At 35.0% G+C, this 12,339-nt stretch overlaps 1 protein-coding gene across 1 annotated transcript; it reads left to right on the top strand.

The window, feature by feature from the left end:
* The first annotated feature begins 296 nt into the window (after positions 1 to 296).
* Positions 297 to 9,752, top strand: thpo (thrombopoietin). The gene is made up of 5 exons (XM_059500925.1): positions 297 to 527; positions 5,843 to 5,973; positions 7,024 to 7,110; positions 7,221 to 7,385; positions 8,780 to 9,752. The coding sequence occupies exons 1-5, from the start codon at positions 434 to 436 to the stop codon at positions 8,945 to 8,947; spliced, it is 645 nt and encodes a 214-aa protein (XP_059356908.1). The 5' UTR covers positions 297 to 433; the 3' UTR covers positions 8,948 to 9,752.
* The last annotated feature ends 2,587 nt before the right edge of the window (positions 9,753 to 12,339 follow it).

The raw sequence follows: 12,339 nt of genomic DNA on the forward strand, positions 1-12,339 counted from the left end.
ACAGCAAATATTTACTAGCACACTTAATAAAAATATTATAAGTAAAATATGAAGTGTGAATACGTGTGGAGGTAAATAAATGAAGGAATACATACAAAGCATGTCCTACTGAATGTGGCAATCCACACTTAAAGCAGAAGACTGGTCACATTATGAAATATTAACCTGAACAAACTTTTGTTTGTTCGGCCTACCTAAGTCTGTTCAAAAAATGTTTATTTATTTAGAATTGCATCAGTATGTAGCTACAACCCTAAGGGTTACCCTCACTTTTTATTTTGGCTTCGGTGTGCAGTGACTCACTACAGGGACGTCGGGGCATGTTTAGAGACGAGATAACAAACGTCCCAGCCTGGAAAGGAAGATTCATCATTCAAAAAGTGTGGGGGCGAATGGTGAATGTAGTCAATATCGTGCAGGAGCGCACATCTCGATGGGCGTTTTCGCGTTACTTCTTCAAAAAAGACATTCTCCAATGGAAAGCAACGCAAAAGAAGAGCTCTCATGTTGTAACGGCATGGATTTAAGTAAGTACGCATGAATGACGGCTTCCTTTTAGAGAACTGTTCGTGAAGATTGTTAGCTGCTTTTAAAACACTTTCTCTATATATATAAAAAAAAGTATTTATAAAGTGCTGATAAATTTGAGTTTTGGGTCTGGTCATTTAAATAAACCTATTGTGTATAAACCTATTTTAATGTAATGACTAGCTATTTGCACGGGTGACATGCAGATTATTTTAAAACTTCAGCTAAAATGGTCATTATAATGCAGAAACCGTAACAAAATGAACACTGGATAAATAGGCCTGCGGTATTGATTCATTTCTTTTTAACTAGCAAATCTAGATCAAGTGAAACACGACTCTGTTGTACGTCATCTCATCTTTTTGCTGTGTATCACTCACCGGTTCTAATGTTTTCGTTTTGGAATTGTAGACTCCAGGGCACGTATTCACAAAACATTTTAGGCTATCTTATCAGTGCACTTACCATTAGTTATCACTAAGAAATCTCCTAAATAGCAGTAAACATTTTTAGCTAGGATTTACTCTAAAGCTGCAGAGACAAACTTTTACTAGAGAAGTCTTAAAGGGATAGTTCACCCCAAAATGAAAATTTGATGTTAATCTGCTTACCCCCAGGGCATCCAAGATGTATGAGACATTGTTTTTTCAGTAGAACACAAACAAAGACTTTTAACTCAAATTGTTGCAGTATGTCAGTCATATAATGTAAGTGGGTGGGAATAACGGCTTTGAGAGTAAAAATGTGATGATACATTGCTGTTTAAAGACACAAAACAATCAGCCGGACATTTTATCCTACCTGTCAGATTGTCCTACCAAGGTTTGTTGTGCATGTGCACATCAATATCGTTTTCTTTACAACAATATTTAATGTATCTGCATTATTGTTAGGGTAGGTTAGGGTTGGGGTTGGTATAGAGTAATAAAACACAATCTAATAGGTAGGGGAAAAATATTCTTGGTTTCCTGTAGCTTTGTCCCTTCTAGCTACAACCTCAAATATAACACATAATTAGGAGTGTCAATGGTCCACTTAAGAGATAGGTGGCGGTAATGCACTTATAGGTCTGCAGTCCACCATAAAGTAGTGATGGGAAGTTCGATTCTTTTCCGCGAACCGGTTCTTTCGGACGGTTCGATTCAATAAACCGGTTGAAAAAACCGGTTCACCGATTCTTTTACGCTCGGCGTAATGACGTCATTGGCGATGACGTAATGGCGTCACGTCTATCAAACATTCAAATATATAAAGTCAGTAATCATAACTTTAGTCAGTTAAAAACCTCATAATCATGAAAAGTTTACAATTAAGTTTTGCAACACCGCACCCAAATACAGTAACAGCAATAATATGAGGATGCATATGCATATGAGGATTTAAGTCTTGAAGATATAAAGTAAATAAATTAGGTGTCATCAGCGCAAAAACCACATAAACCATTGCGATGTATTTGTTATTAAATGAACTTACGTTTCGCAAGATTGCCCCTTCATTCAAGCCCTCGGTTTACCTGCGCTCATAACATTAGCACAGAATTAGTTCAGAATCAAATACGAAAAGAATCCGTTCGGTTCAGACGCTGTGAGTCAGTCGGCTTCACGCTGAATCACGCATGCGCAGTATCATCAGCTCCTCTGTTCTCAAAACGGATACGTCCGAAAGAAACGGTTTTGGTTCAGTGTACTGATGATCTGAAAACCGATGCAACCGGTTCTTGACTCGAGAACGAGAATCACTCTAACCGGCACGTGCTGCAGTTCAGTATAATCAGCTGCTCTACTCGTGTTCATGTTCTGTTTACTACAAACTCAATTTGTGAATGTGTCATCATTAACTATAAATACAGTACACATATTTCATAAATCATCCCTTATTCCTATTAAACATAGAGTCTTTAGAGTTCTTGTCCAACTTCCCTGAAACCCCCTCTGGCCTATACATAATCTACAATATACAGATTAGAAACATTCATCTTAAAAAAAAAAAGAAAAATAATAATAATAAAAATGTACATAGATCTTTTATCACACTTTCCGAAATACTTTACACGCATGCGCAGTAGCATCAGTTCATCGGTTTTCAAATCGGACTCGTCCGAAAGAAACGGTTTTCGTTCAGTGTACTGGTGATCCGAAAACCGATGCAACCGGTTCTTGACTCGAGAACGAGAATCAGCTCATCGGTTCTCAAATCGGACGCGTCCGACAGAAACGATTCTCAGTTCAGTGTACTGGTGATCCGAACACCGATGCAACCGGCTCTTGACTCGAGAACGAGAACTGCTCCAGCAGTGGGCATGTTCGTTCGTCATCTGGCTCGGTGTTCATCTTCAGTTCGGTCTACACAGCAGTTCAGTCAGTGTACTGTTTGAGTAAATGAATTACTCCGGGATATTGGTTTATTCTGACTCAGAGGGAGTGTCAGTCACGTTAAAAAAGTTAACATCTTAAGTAATTTGTGGATTAATGCTTATTGGAGACGTGAACCGTTTCAAACGATTCAGTTCGATTTGGTGAACTGGTTCAACCGGTTCACTAAGAAGAGCCGGTTAAATTGAACGATTCGTTCACGAATCGGACATCACTACCATAAAGCAAGAAGAAGACGTGTCAGACATCAGCTGTTGAGAACGCGCTCAGGATGTGCTCAGGACAGTTTGGAGAAAAAAAACTATAGGTCACTTTCTTGCACAGACTGATCGATTTGTGTCTTTACACATCAATGTATCGTCACAAGCCAAATTTAATTTGGTTTTGTTTGTGTATGTTTGTTTGACTCTCAAAGCCGTGATTCCAATCCACTTACATTATATGACTGCCTGACAGGAAAGGTTTGAGTTAAAAATCTTAATTCTTGTTCTACCGAAGAAATCTATCAGCAAATAAACATCAAATTTAAATTTTTGGGTGAACTATCCCTTTAAGCTAAGAGAAAAGGCAGAGTTGACCTCATTGCTATGGATGATGCTTACTAACTATTCACATAGTGATTGGCTGAGGAGGAGGGGTCTCTGTCAGAGATTTATGTTCTCATATTCAAATAAAGATTTAAAAATAATAATTTTAATTGCCACATTCAAATAAATATATTTTTTTAAATGCAGGCTAAGTGTCACTAATTAAACAAGAATTTGTTCTTTTAATTGTCAGCCTCTTACATGTAGGCTATGCTCATGTAAAGAATTAGTGGATTTATGCATATAAACAGCCTCTTAATTAACAGAGTAGAATAATCATGGCTGATAGTATGACATGCAAATGTAAAATAAAACCAAACTGATTACAAAAACAGCTATTACTTCTTGCCCAACTGGTTTATGAAAACAAGGATATGATCAAATGAAAATCTGGAGTTGGGATAACCGCCAAATCCAAATTGCCAGCACCAGCCATTTTTAAGATAATTTGTGGTTTGGTTTAGTGACTTAGAAGTCCTCTTCACTACTCCAAATGTTTCACAAATTTAGATTTAGCACTAAAATGCTTTGTAAAATACTAAATAGAAAAATAGAGCAAAAATTTAGGAATCCTAAATTTAGGACTGACACAGCCATATTTTTAAGATTTTTTCCTAAATCAGCGAGTTATGAGCTAATTTTAGCTTTAAGATGTTTTGTGAATATGGGCCCTGAACTTCTATCCAGCAGGTACAGGATGTCAATGTAGCATCAGGTTGACGACGGACATGATGGTGGACAGACTTTGCATTTTGGTTGAGAATGAAAATAGTCAGTATTTGCCGCCAGTTTGACGTTGACTTAACGTTGGTTTTTGGGTACACAACCTAAAAACAACAAATACCAACATCAGCTGAAATTGGTATTGGACACTGACCAAATTAAATTTGACATTACACGTTAAACTGACATAGAATTTTGGTCACCTGACGTTGTGTGCCTTCTGGTTGGCATCTGTTAATTGGTTTATTCTACCTGTCTGTCTATACATACATTAAAATAAATACTTTTTATTACATTTGTTAACCATTTTGAGTAACTTGCAATGAACTCAAATGAATATTTAAAACACTAAAGTAGGTTACTGTAGCACTGGTGTACTGCCATGGGCAATGGTACACATTAGCATTATCCAACTTATAGTAGTGGACGTGGCCTACCTGATATTGCAGACTGGTCTTTCTCATCATATGTAGTAAATTTAAAATTGTTGGTAGCAATAGTTTTTACCATTTACTGCACTTTGATCTTCTTCTAGTTGTTTACCTATAGCGGCTAATGAATGAGAAGTCACAGAAAATAGCTTACTTGCAAAATAAGATGCATAGAAGTAAAAATCCCATTCATTTTCTCCATTGGGCAATTGATTTCTAACAATAGCTTGTAAACCTGGAGGTAACAAGTTTGTTAATCAATGACATATGCTTTTGTTGAAGTTATCAGCTGCTGAGACAAACTTTTACTAGAGAAGTCTTAAAGAGAAAGTTCACCCAGAAATGAAAATTTGATGTTTATCTGTGCATCTGTGCAGAGTTCAGAGCAGAGGCGACAAGTTTGTTAATCAATGGCATATGCTTTTGTTGACGTTATCAATCCCCATTATTTCAATTGATTTTTTTTTTATTTTAATTTTTTTTTATAATTGTGTTTTACCACAGAATTTCTATTGGAAAACTACATTATCCAGGATTTGCCCATTCCTTTGAAGCACTGTGATGTAGAGTAACACTTAATTTGGTACAGCATACCAACATGCTACTTATATTCTAGTATGTCATTCATGTTGAATGCTAGAATCTGATTCCCTAGGCTATATAATCAATCTTTAAATCAATAGTTTTATAATTACCCATTGTTTTAAATTTGGTGTCTTCAGTGATTCATGGAATTGTTGTTCTTTCCATCATTAAAGCCCTCATTAAAGTACACATACCTTTATCTTTATGTCTGATTTTCAAGTACTTTTTTGCTTAAAATTGACTACTCATAGCTGATTGGTTTGGTTCGTGGCTTACACCTTTTTAATGAAGACTTTAATGTCTTTGGGAAAAATGAAGGGGGAAATACTTCCAGAATCAAGCTTTTTGAAAAAGTGGACGTGCTGTTGCACTTTACTATAGAAAAATATTTGACCACTCAGTGCCCCAGCCAATCACAAATCAAATATTAAAGAGAGCCATTTCATGTAACTATTTACTTTTGATTTAATAATTTTATAATGTAATCATGTAAATGTAGTTATTGTAAAGTGTTATTGAGTATTGCACATTTGTGACTTTATTCATCATTGTATTCCCCAGAGTTACATAATGAATTCCAGACTCACATTTTCTCATTGGATTGGTTGTCTTATAGGAGTGCTGGTAGTAGTGTTCAGCATGGTTGCCTCTGAACTGTCTCACGTTCACACTAGACCAATTGACTTTGTGTGTGACAGCGAGGCCAGAAGAATGATGAACAAGGTGAAGGACTTACAAGTGGAAATGGTAAGAAATCTACTTCAGATGTAAAAAGTTCTTTTACTTCCAGTCTTTTCTATTTTTTTAAAGACCCATTTATACCAAGAACGATAACTATAATGATAACTATATCAGTGTCCACACCAATGCATAATGTTGTGTTTATGAGCACAGTCTGCAGTTGTGTCATTTTGTACTTTAAATGCTTGATCTCTTTAAAGGAGGATCAATTCTGATTGGCTGTTCTGATGTTTTTACCATTCATCAGCTAGTTAAAAAAATTAGAAAGTGATTCCAGTGATATCATAACTCTATGCTGCTATTGTTATAGTTATCCTCCTTGGTGTAAAATGGGTCTTTTGGATGTTTTTATGTGGCCCAGTGTTTAAATTCTTAGCTTACACCATAGTAACTCATGAGAGATCATTACAAGGACAGCTGAGCCATTTTATTTGAGCACAAGGTCTGAAAGATATTCATCTGACTTGAATAAAAGAAAATATAATTTTCAAGTCACCACCATATATTTGTGTTTATTTTAGTAAAAGGGGAACCCTAGGGTTGTGGGTTCGAATCTCGGGCCGGCAATAACACGATTTACGTGCCCTTGAGCAAGGCATCGAACCCCCAACTGCTCCCCGGGCGCCGCAGCATAAATGGCTGCCCACTGCTCTGGGTGTGTGTTCACACTGTGTGTGTGTGTGTGCACTTTGGATGGGTTAAATGCAGAGCACGGAATTCTGAGTATGGGTCACCATACTTGGCTGAATGTCACGTCACTAAAAAACTGCAAGAATCAATACCAAGTTACTCTTTTCCCATTTATAGCTAAGCCTCATTAGATGTTTGCATGCTACACTTTACTTCACAGGTATCTGTCAGTCTACCTATTTGCATGTTAACTGTCTGGCTTGATTCTCTACTCTCTTTTTCGTATTGGCACCATCCATTCTCTTTTTGACTTGACTCTGTGTATGTTTGACATTTTGCAGCACTCTGGCTTCTCAGCATCTACATCTCTGCTTGTCTATCCACTGGTGAGACATTTGAAAGGCTGTGTTTTCACTCCCTTTACAGGTTGTCTGCAGTGCTGTTGATGCTCTGCCGTCTGATATTAAATTACCATGCATCAGAATTCACAAAGCAACCTGGGAGAGAAAATCAGTGAGTCGTTCAATGCAACCCACTCCCACACACTCCCTCCATTACAGCATCAACCCACTCACGCTGCTCTCGGGCTCACACTCTTTGAGACACCTGTGTTTGTGTTCCAGGTGCATGAGCAGAGGGCTGAGATCCTGCTGTCTTTGGGGACTCTAGCGCAGGATGTGCGGTCTGCCAGGACACTCAGCCAACCTGGCTGTGGACTCACTCTGCTGGAGCGCTTGGAGCACAGTATCAACAACTACTTGCATGTAGTAAGACTACTCCACATTGAAGTAAGGATGACCAGTTCAACCTTGTGCTGAAGCTCAGATAGATACTGGCACAAAGACTTAAAGCATGCAGACAGATTGTGAGCCTCTTGAGGAAATCACTCACATAGGAGCAGATATTGACTTGCAGAATGAAGAATGAGGGCATAGGATTTACCACAGGACTGACTACAACATCTGACCTCACAAGAATAGATCTACTAATCTCAAAATAGAGTCTACTGTATATGCTCTGTGTTATGCAAAAATATAACTAGTCAACAATCAATCAATAAATATATAACAATTCAAGAGAAAAAATATATAATTATTCACATAATAATTTAATTATTACAATAAATGCAGTAATGGCAGGCTACATCTAATTAATATATATATATATATATATATATATATATATATATATATATATATATATATATATATACTAGCTAAATGTTCCAAATATTATTTTTGTTGATTATTATTTTTCTATTATTTAATATCATTATATTTAACAATGTAATATATTAATTAGCAAATGTTACATAGTAATTTAATTACTAATAAGACATAATGGGAAACAAAAATATTTTTTATGCTCTATATATATATATATATCTATATATCTATATATATATATATATATATATATATATATATATATATATAATACAAATTTATTACATATATGTATCATATTTAATTATTAATATTATTTTTATTTAATCCTAAGACAATTGTAACTGTTGATTCAAAACTAATAGGCTTATAATGTATTGTAATATAATGTAATCACATTTTTGTAACTTTATTTTTATATTATATAACAAGTGAACAGGTGACAGTAAAGGGGGAAAAAATTACTTGGACATTTTTTTAGCTTAAAGACGTAAATGGAGTTTTCCCCATATGTGGATGTGGTTGGTGTACTATGTAGCTATCAATGAAAATATCCTGCCTTCCCGGAATCTTTGTTGATTTGTCACGTCATCTTGGTGACTTTGAGTTCATGTGACCTGTGCCTTCCTTCCCCAGGAAAGAAGGGAAGATAGCGACATATTTGACCAGTGAGAATGATGGGAACACGGTGCTCTCTGAAGTGCATTACAGCCATTCCCTGCTGATAAAATATACATACCGCCACTCCATGATTAAAGCACGTACTGTGGGGAGATGCTGGACTGCAGTTTTTTGCTTATTTCTTATGTATTTGCAAAACATAATTAACCTACTTCATGTGAGAATCAAAGCTGGTGTTTTCAGTGAGCTCAGCGATGACCCAGTAATCTTCCAAAGTAGCTCAGTCATTTGCGTCCGTAAAAATCCTTTCTGTTTTTCCCTGCTTCAACAAGCTATGACTATTTTTAGCTCAACCACCATTTTCCTTATCTGTCCATCTTTGTCTCGTCCAACAGGGGGAGCAGGTAGGGCCCCAGGCAGAGCTATGTCTGGGTCTGCCCTCTAAGGATTTGGGTTTGGTGTTGAAGCACTTTGGGTTTCTGCTAACTGGCAAGCTGGAGTGGCTGATTGCAGAGATGGCAAAGGGGTGCGAGACTGAAAGACTGACTTCTAATCTTGTATAATGGGACCAGACAGGCCCAATCAATTTTAACAATGGTCCAACTTCAAGACAATGGAGGGCCATGCACTTTGCCAGAGATCAGAGACTTACTGAGGAGAAAGTACATGATCCATAAACAACAACACTGTGCCATCTGCTGGATCATAGCTGAACTGACTCACCTGTTGAGAGGCACCTACTGAACTTTTAAAACAGACCAACTGTTCTGAACTGAATACAGTTTCTGGTGAGTGCTTATATATCACAGATTCTATTTATTTATTTTATAGCCTGCATGAAGGTTGAATTGACTCTACATGGTGTGATAGCACATGGAAGATAACTGTGACAGAATGTGTGACAATGCGGAGGTAGTGCGGTGCACACACAGGAAGGGACACTTTATCTATACACTCCAAGTTATAATTATCAAATGTTTGTGTATATAATACATTTTGTGTAAAAATACTATTTACAATATTTTGTAAAAAAAACTTGTAATTAATCCAAAGATTAAGACATAACAGAGTCAAAGCATCAGTGACCAAAATATTTAAGAAAATATTTTAATATATTCTCTTTTAAATATGTTTTGTTCTCCTCTCTTTTAATGTTATCCACATTTTGTAAAATGTATCATTTGTAAGAGTTTTTTTTTAAATGTACATATCTAAATATTTAAATATATTTTCATTTAATTTGTGGTGTGGATTCTTAACTCAGAATTAAGCTTTGAAATGTACAGTATGTATCTGTAATGTATGCACTATACAGACAGTTTTCCTGCAGTGGATTTACTAGTAGAAGATATGCACTACTGTTCAAAAATTTGGTCACATTAAATTGATCGAATGTGAACGCAAAGGCATTTATAATATTACAAAAGATTTCAAATAAATGCTGTTCTTTTGAACTTTATTCGTCAAAGAAAAATGCATCACATTTTACACAAAACTATTAAGCAACAGCATATCAGCATATTAGAATGTATTTTCTGAAGGATTGTCTGAAACTGAAGACAGGCTGACAATTCAGCTTTGACATTACAGGAAAGATTACATTTTAAAATATATTAAGTGGAACATAGTTGTTTTAAATCATAACAATATGTCACATTATTAGTTTTACTGTGTATTTGATCTTTTTATATATATATATATATATATATATATTTTTTTTTTTTAAACAAATTTTACCTCACCAATTCACAAGAAGCCATGAGTCAGAAAGTCATGGGAAAATCTCATCATCTGGACTTTGGCATCCCATATCTAAAGAGAAGACAACTATTTGAATTTTTGCCTATTTATTATAGGGATTGTGCTCTGCTTTTGCTGATTTAGCTGAATGGGTCCTGGTCAGGTTATGATGGTTCAAGAAATGACAACCATTGTGCTTGAACTATAGTTTATTGTTCTAGATTTATCTCTACTTTATATTATTCCATGAGCTCTCAAATGATGAGCAGGATAAATTTAAAGTGAAGTCCCTAATGTGTAAATCATGTAACAGATTCCAGTCTCAGACACAAAATGAGCTGTAGAGAGAACATCAGGAAGAGCTTGTGACTGATTGTGCAATACAATAGCTGACAGATTGCTAGGAACCTTGAATATGAATATAGAATCTGCTAAAAGTCTTTTATTTGGTGATTTAAAGAGACCCTTTTAAAATCAGATATTTGAATTTGGGAACAAAAGCCCAACTCAGTTAATTACTGATTACTTACCAATTGACTATGTATGAGATGATTAACTTTGAATGTTAATGGAAACCTATGTAAAATGTCTTCATTATATCCAGTCATCATCACTAAGTATTGATTCTAGAAGTCTGCACAAAAATCATTCAAACCTGGAGGACTTTGGCTGTGTTGTCATTTCTGATTTCATGATTATTAATGTTTGTTCATATAATTCAGATACATTTTTGTCATCCGAACCCCCTTGACCTAAAATATTTACTAAAGTCCTGAGATTTTAAATGATTATTTCTATTATTTAACAACAAATTAGAGTTGGTTAATCACATCAGCATTTTTTTTTATCTTTTCATGTTTTATTTTGCTTATTTTAAAACGTTTTATTGTTTTAATTTGACATTTTTATGATTATCTTTTCAACTCTACAGTTCTGTCATTACCCTAACCTGATCTAATCTACTGTTTAATGAAATTGATGATGTTGACAACAAAGAATAGAATATATTTTCTTTCTTTCTCCTCTCTCTTTTTTATCAATGTAGTAAACAACAATCCCATTCAAATCTATGTTAGATCAAAAGTAATTTAAAAGTGATCAAAAAGTAATCAGAATACATTTGCTAATATGTGTAACCCAACAGGTTACATTATTAAATATAAATATTATGAATATTACAAATATTTGAAAGGTTTTATATTATCTGTCCTCATAGGGCAAGCAAAAATTAGGTCCATGTAACATTATCTTGAAAATCTATGTGCTGAACATGTTATTGAATTGACGTTTCTGATTAATATCATATAGGCATTTACCTTCAACAGTTTAATTAGAGTTTGGAACATTGCTCTTGAAAGCCTGCTTTAAGAACGCAAAGTTTGTTTAATATTGTTTAATTTTTGTTTTGTTTAATATGTTTAATAGCGGTTTAATTTCTGCCATCATTTTGGGTTTTTCCAATGTAGACATTCTGCCATCAAATTCTCTAATATGAGACCAATTGCTTTAATATTTTAATATTGTGTATCTTGTGAATCTCAGTTGATTCACACCTGGCATCTAATTCTTTATTTCTGGTTATAATAATACAATCCAGCTCTATGCAAATTTGTATAAGTGTCTTGAAAGAGCCAATGTCACTCACACCTTCCTCTTTTACTAATTGCAAAGATTTAAGCCTTACAAGTTAAACACCTTTATTTATTTATTTGCTTATTTAGTTGAAGAATATTCAGTAAGTTCAGTAAGGCCCTGTGTGGCCATGTGCATCTAACCTCATCACATTTCATTCATTTTGCTGTTTCAGCAGAGTGAAAAAGCAATATAACAAGTTATAGTGTCAGAGAGTGACTGCATTGCATACATACACACATTAGGCTAATTATTTCTTTTTTCTTTTATTTTTTAAGTTTAAAAATGATTAAGAAAAGAACATATAGCGTGCATAAATATACTTGTGTACTTCACGCAGTGAACGCTTGGGTCTCTTTAGAGAGACCTTTGGTGAAATTAAACGAATGTTAATAGTTCATGAATATTAATCGTTTTATGTTGACGTTGCTCGATTACTTTCCTGGAGCGTCCAATCACAAGTCTTCAACAGCACGGTAGGTGAAGGCTAGGGATGTATTTATGTACCACAGAGATGCATTCTTTTTCTCTGGACATTGCTGTTATGTATTTGGATTTATGTATTTACTTTCACTCTTCAATG

Source organism: Carassius carassius, chromosome 20 (genome assembly GCF_963082965.1).
Source record: "Carassius carassius chromosome 20, fCarCar2.1, whole genome shotgun sequence".
Taxonomy (NCBI): Eukaryota; Metazoa; Chordata; class Actinopteri; order Cypriniformes; family Cyprinidae; genus Carassius; species Carassius carassius.

Coding starts and splice junctions, on each gene's coding strand:
- thpo (XM_059500925.1), top strand. CDS start 434: ATGGGCGTTTTCGCGTTACTTCTTCAAAAAAGACATTCTCCAATGGAA. Junction 528..5,842: donor TTGTAACGGCATGGATTTAA/GTAAGTACGCAT, acceptor GTTGTCTTATAG/GAGTGCTGGTAGTAGTGTTC. Junction 7,111..7,220: donor CAACCTGGGAGAGAAAATCA/GTGAGTCGTTCA, acceptor TTTGTGTTCCAG/GTGCATGAGCAGAGGGCTGA.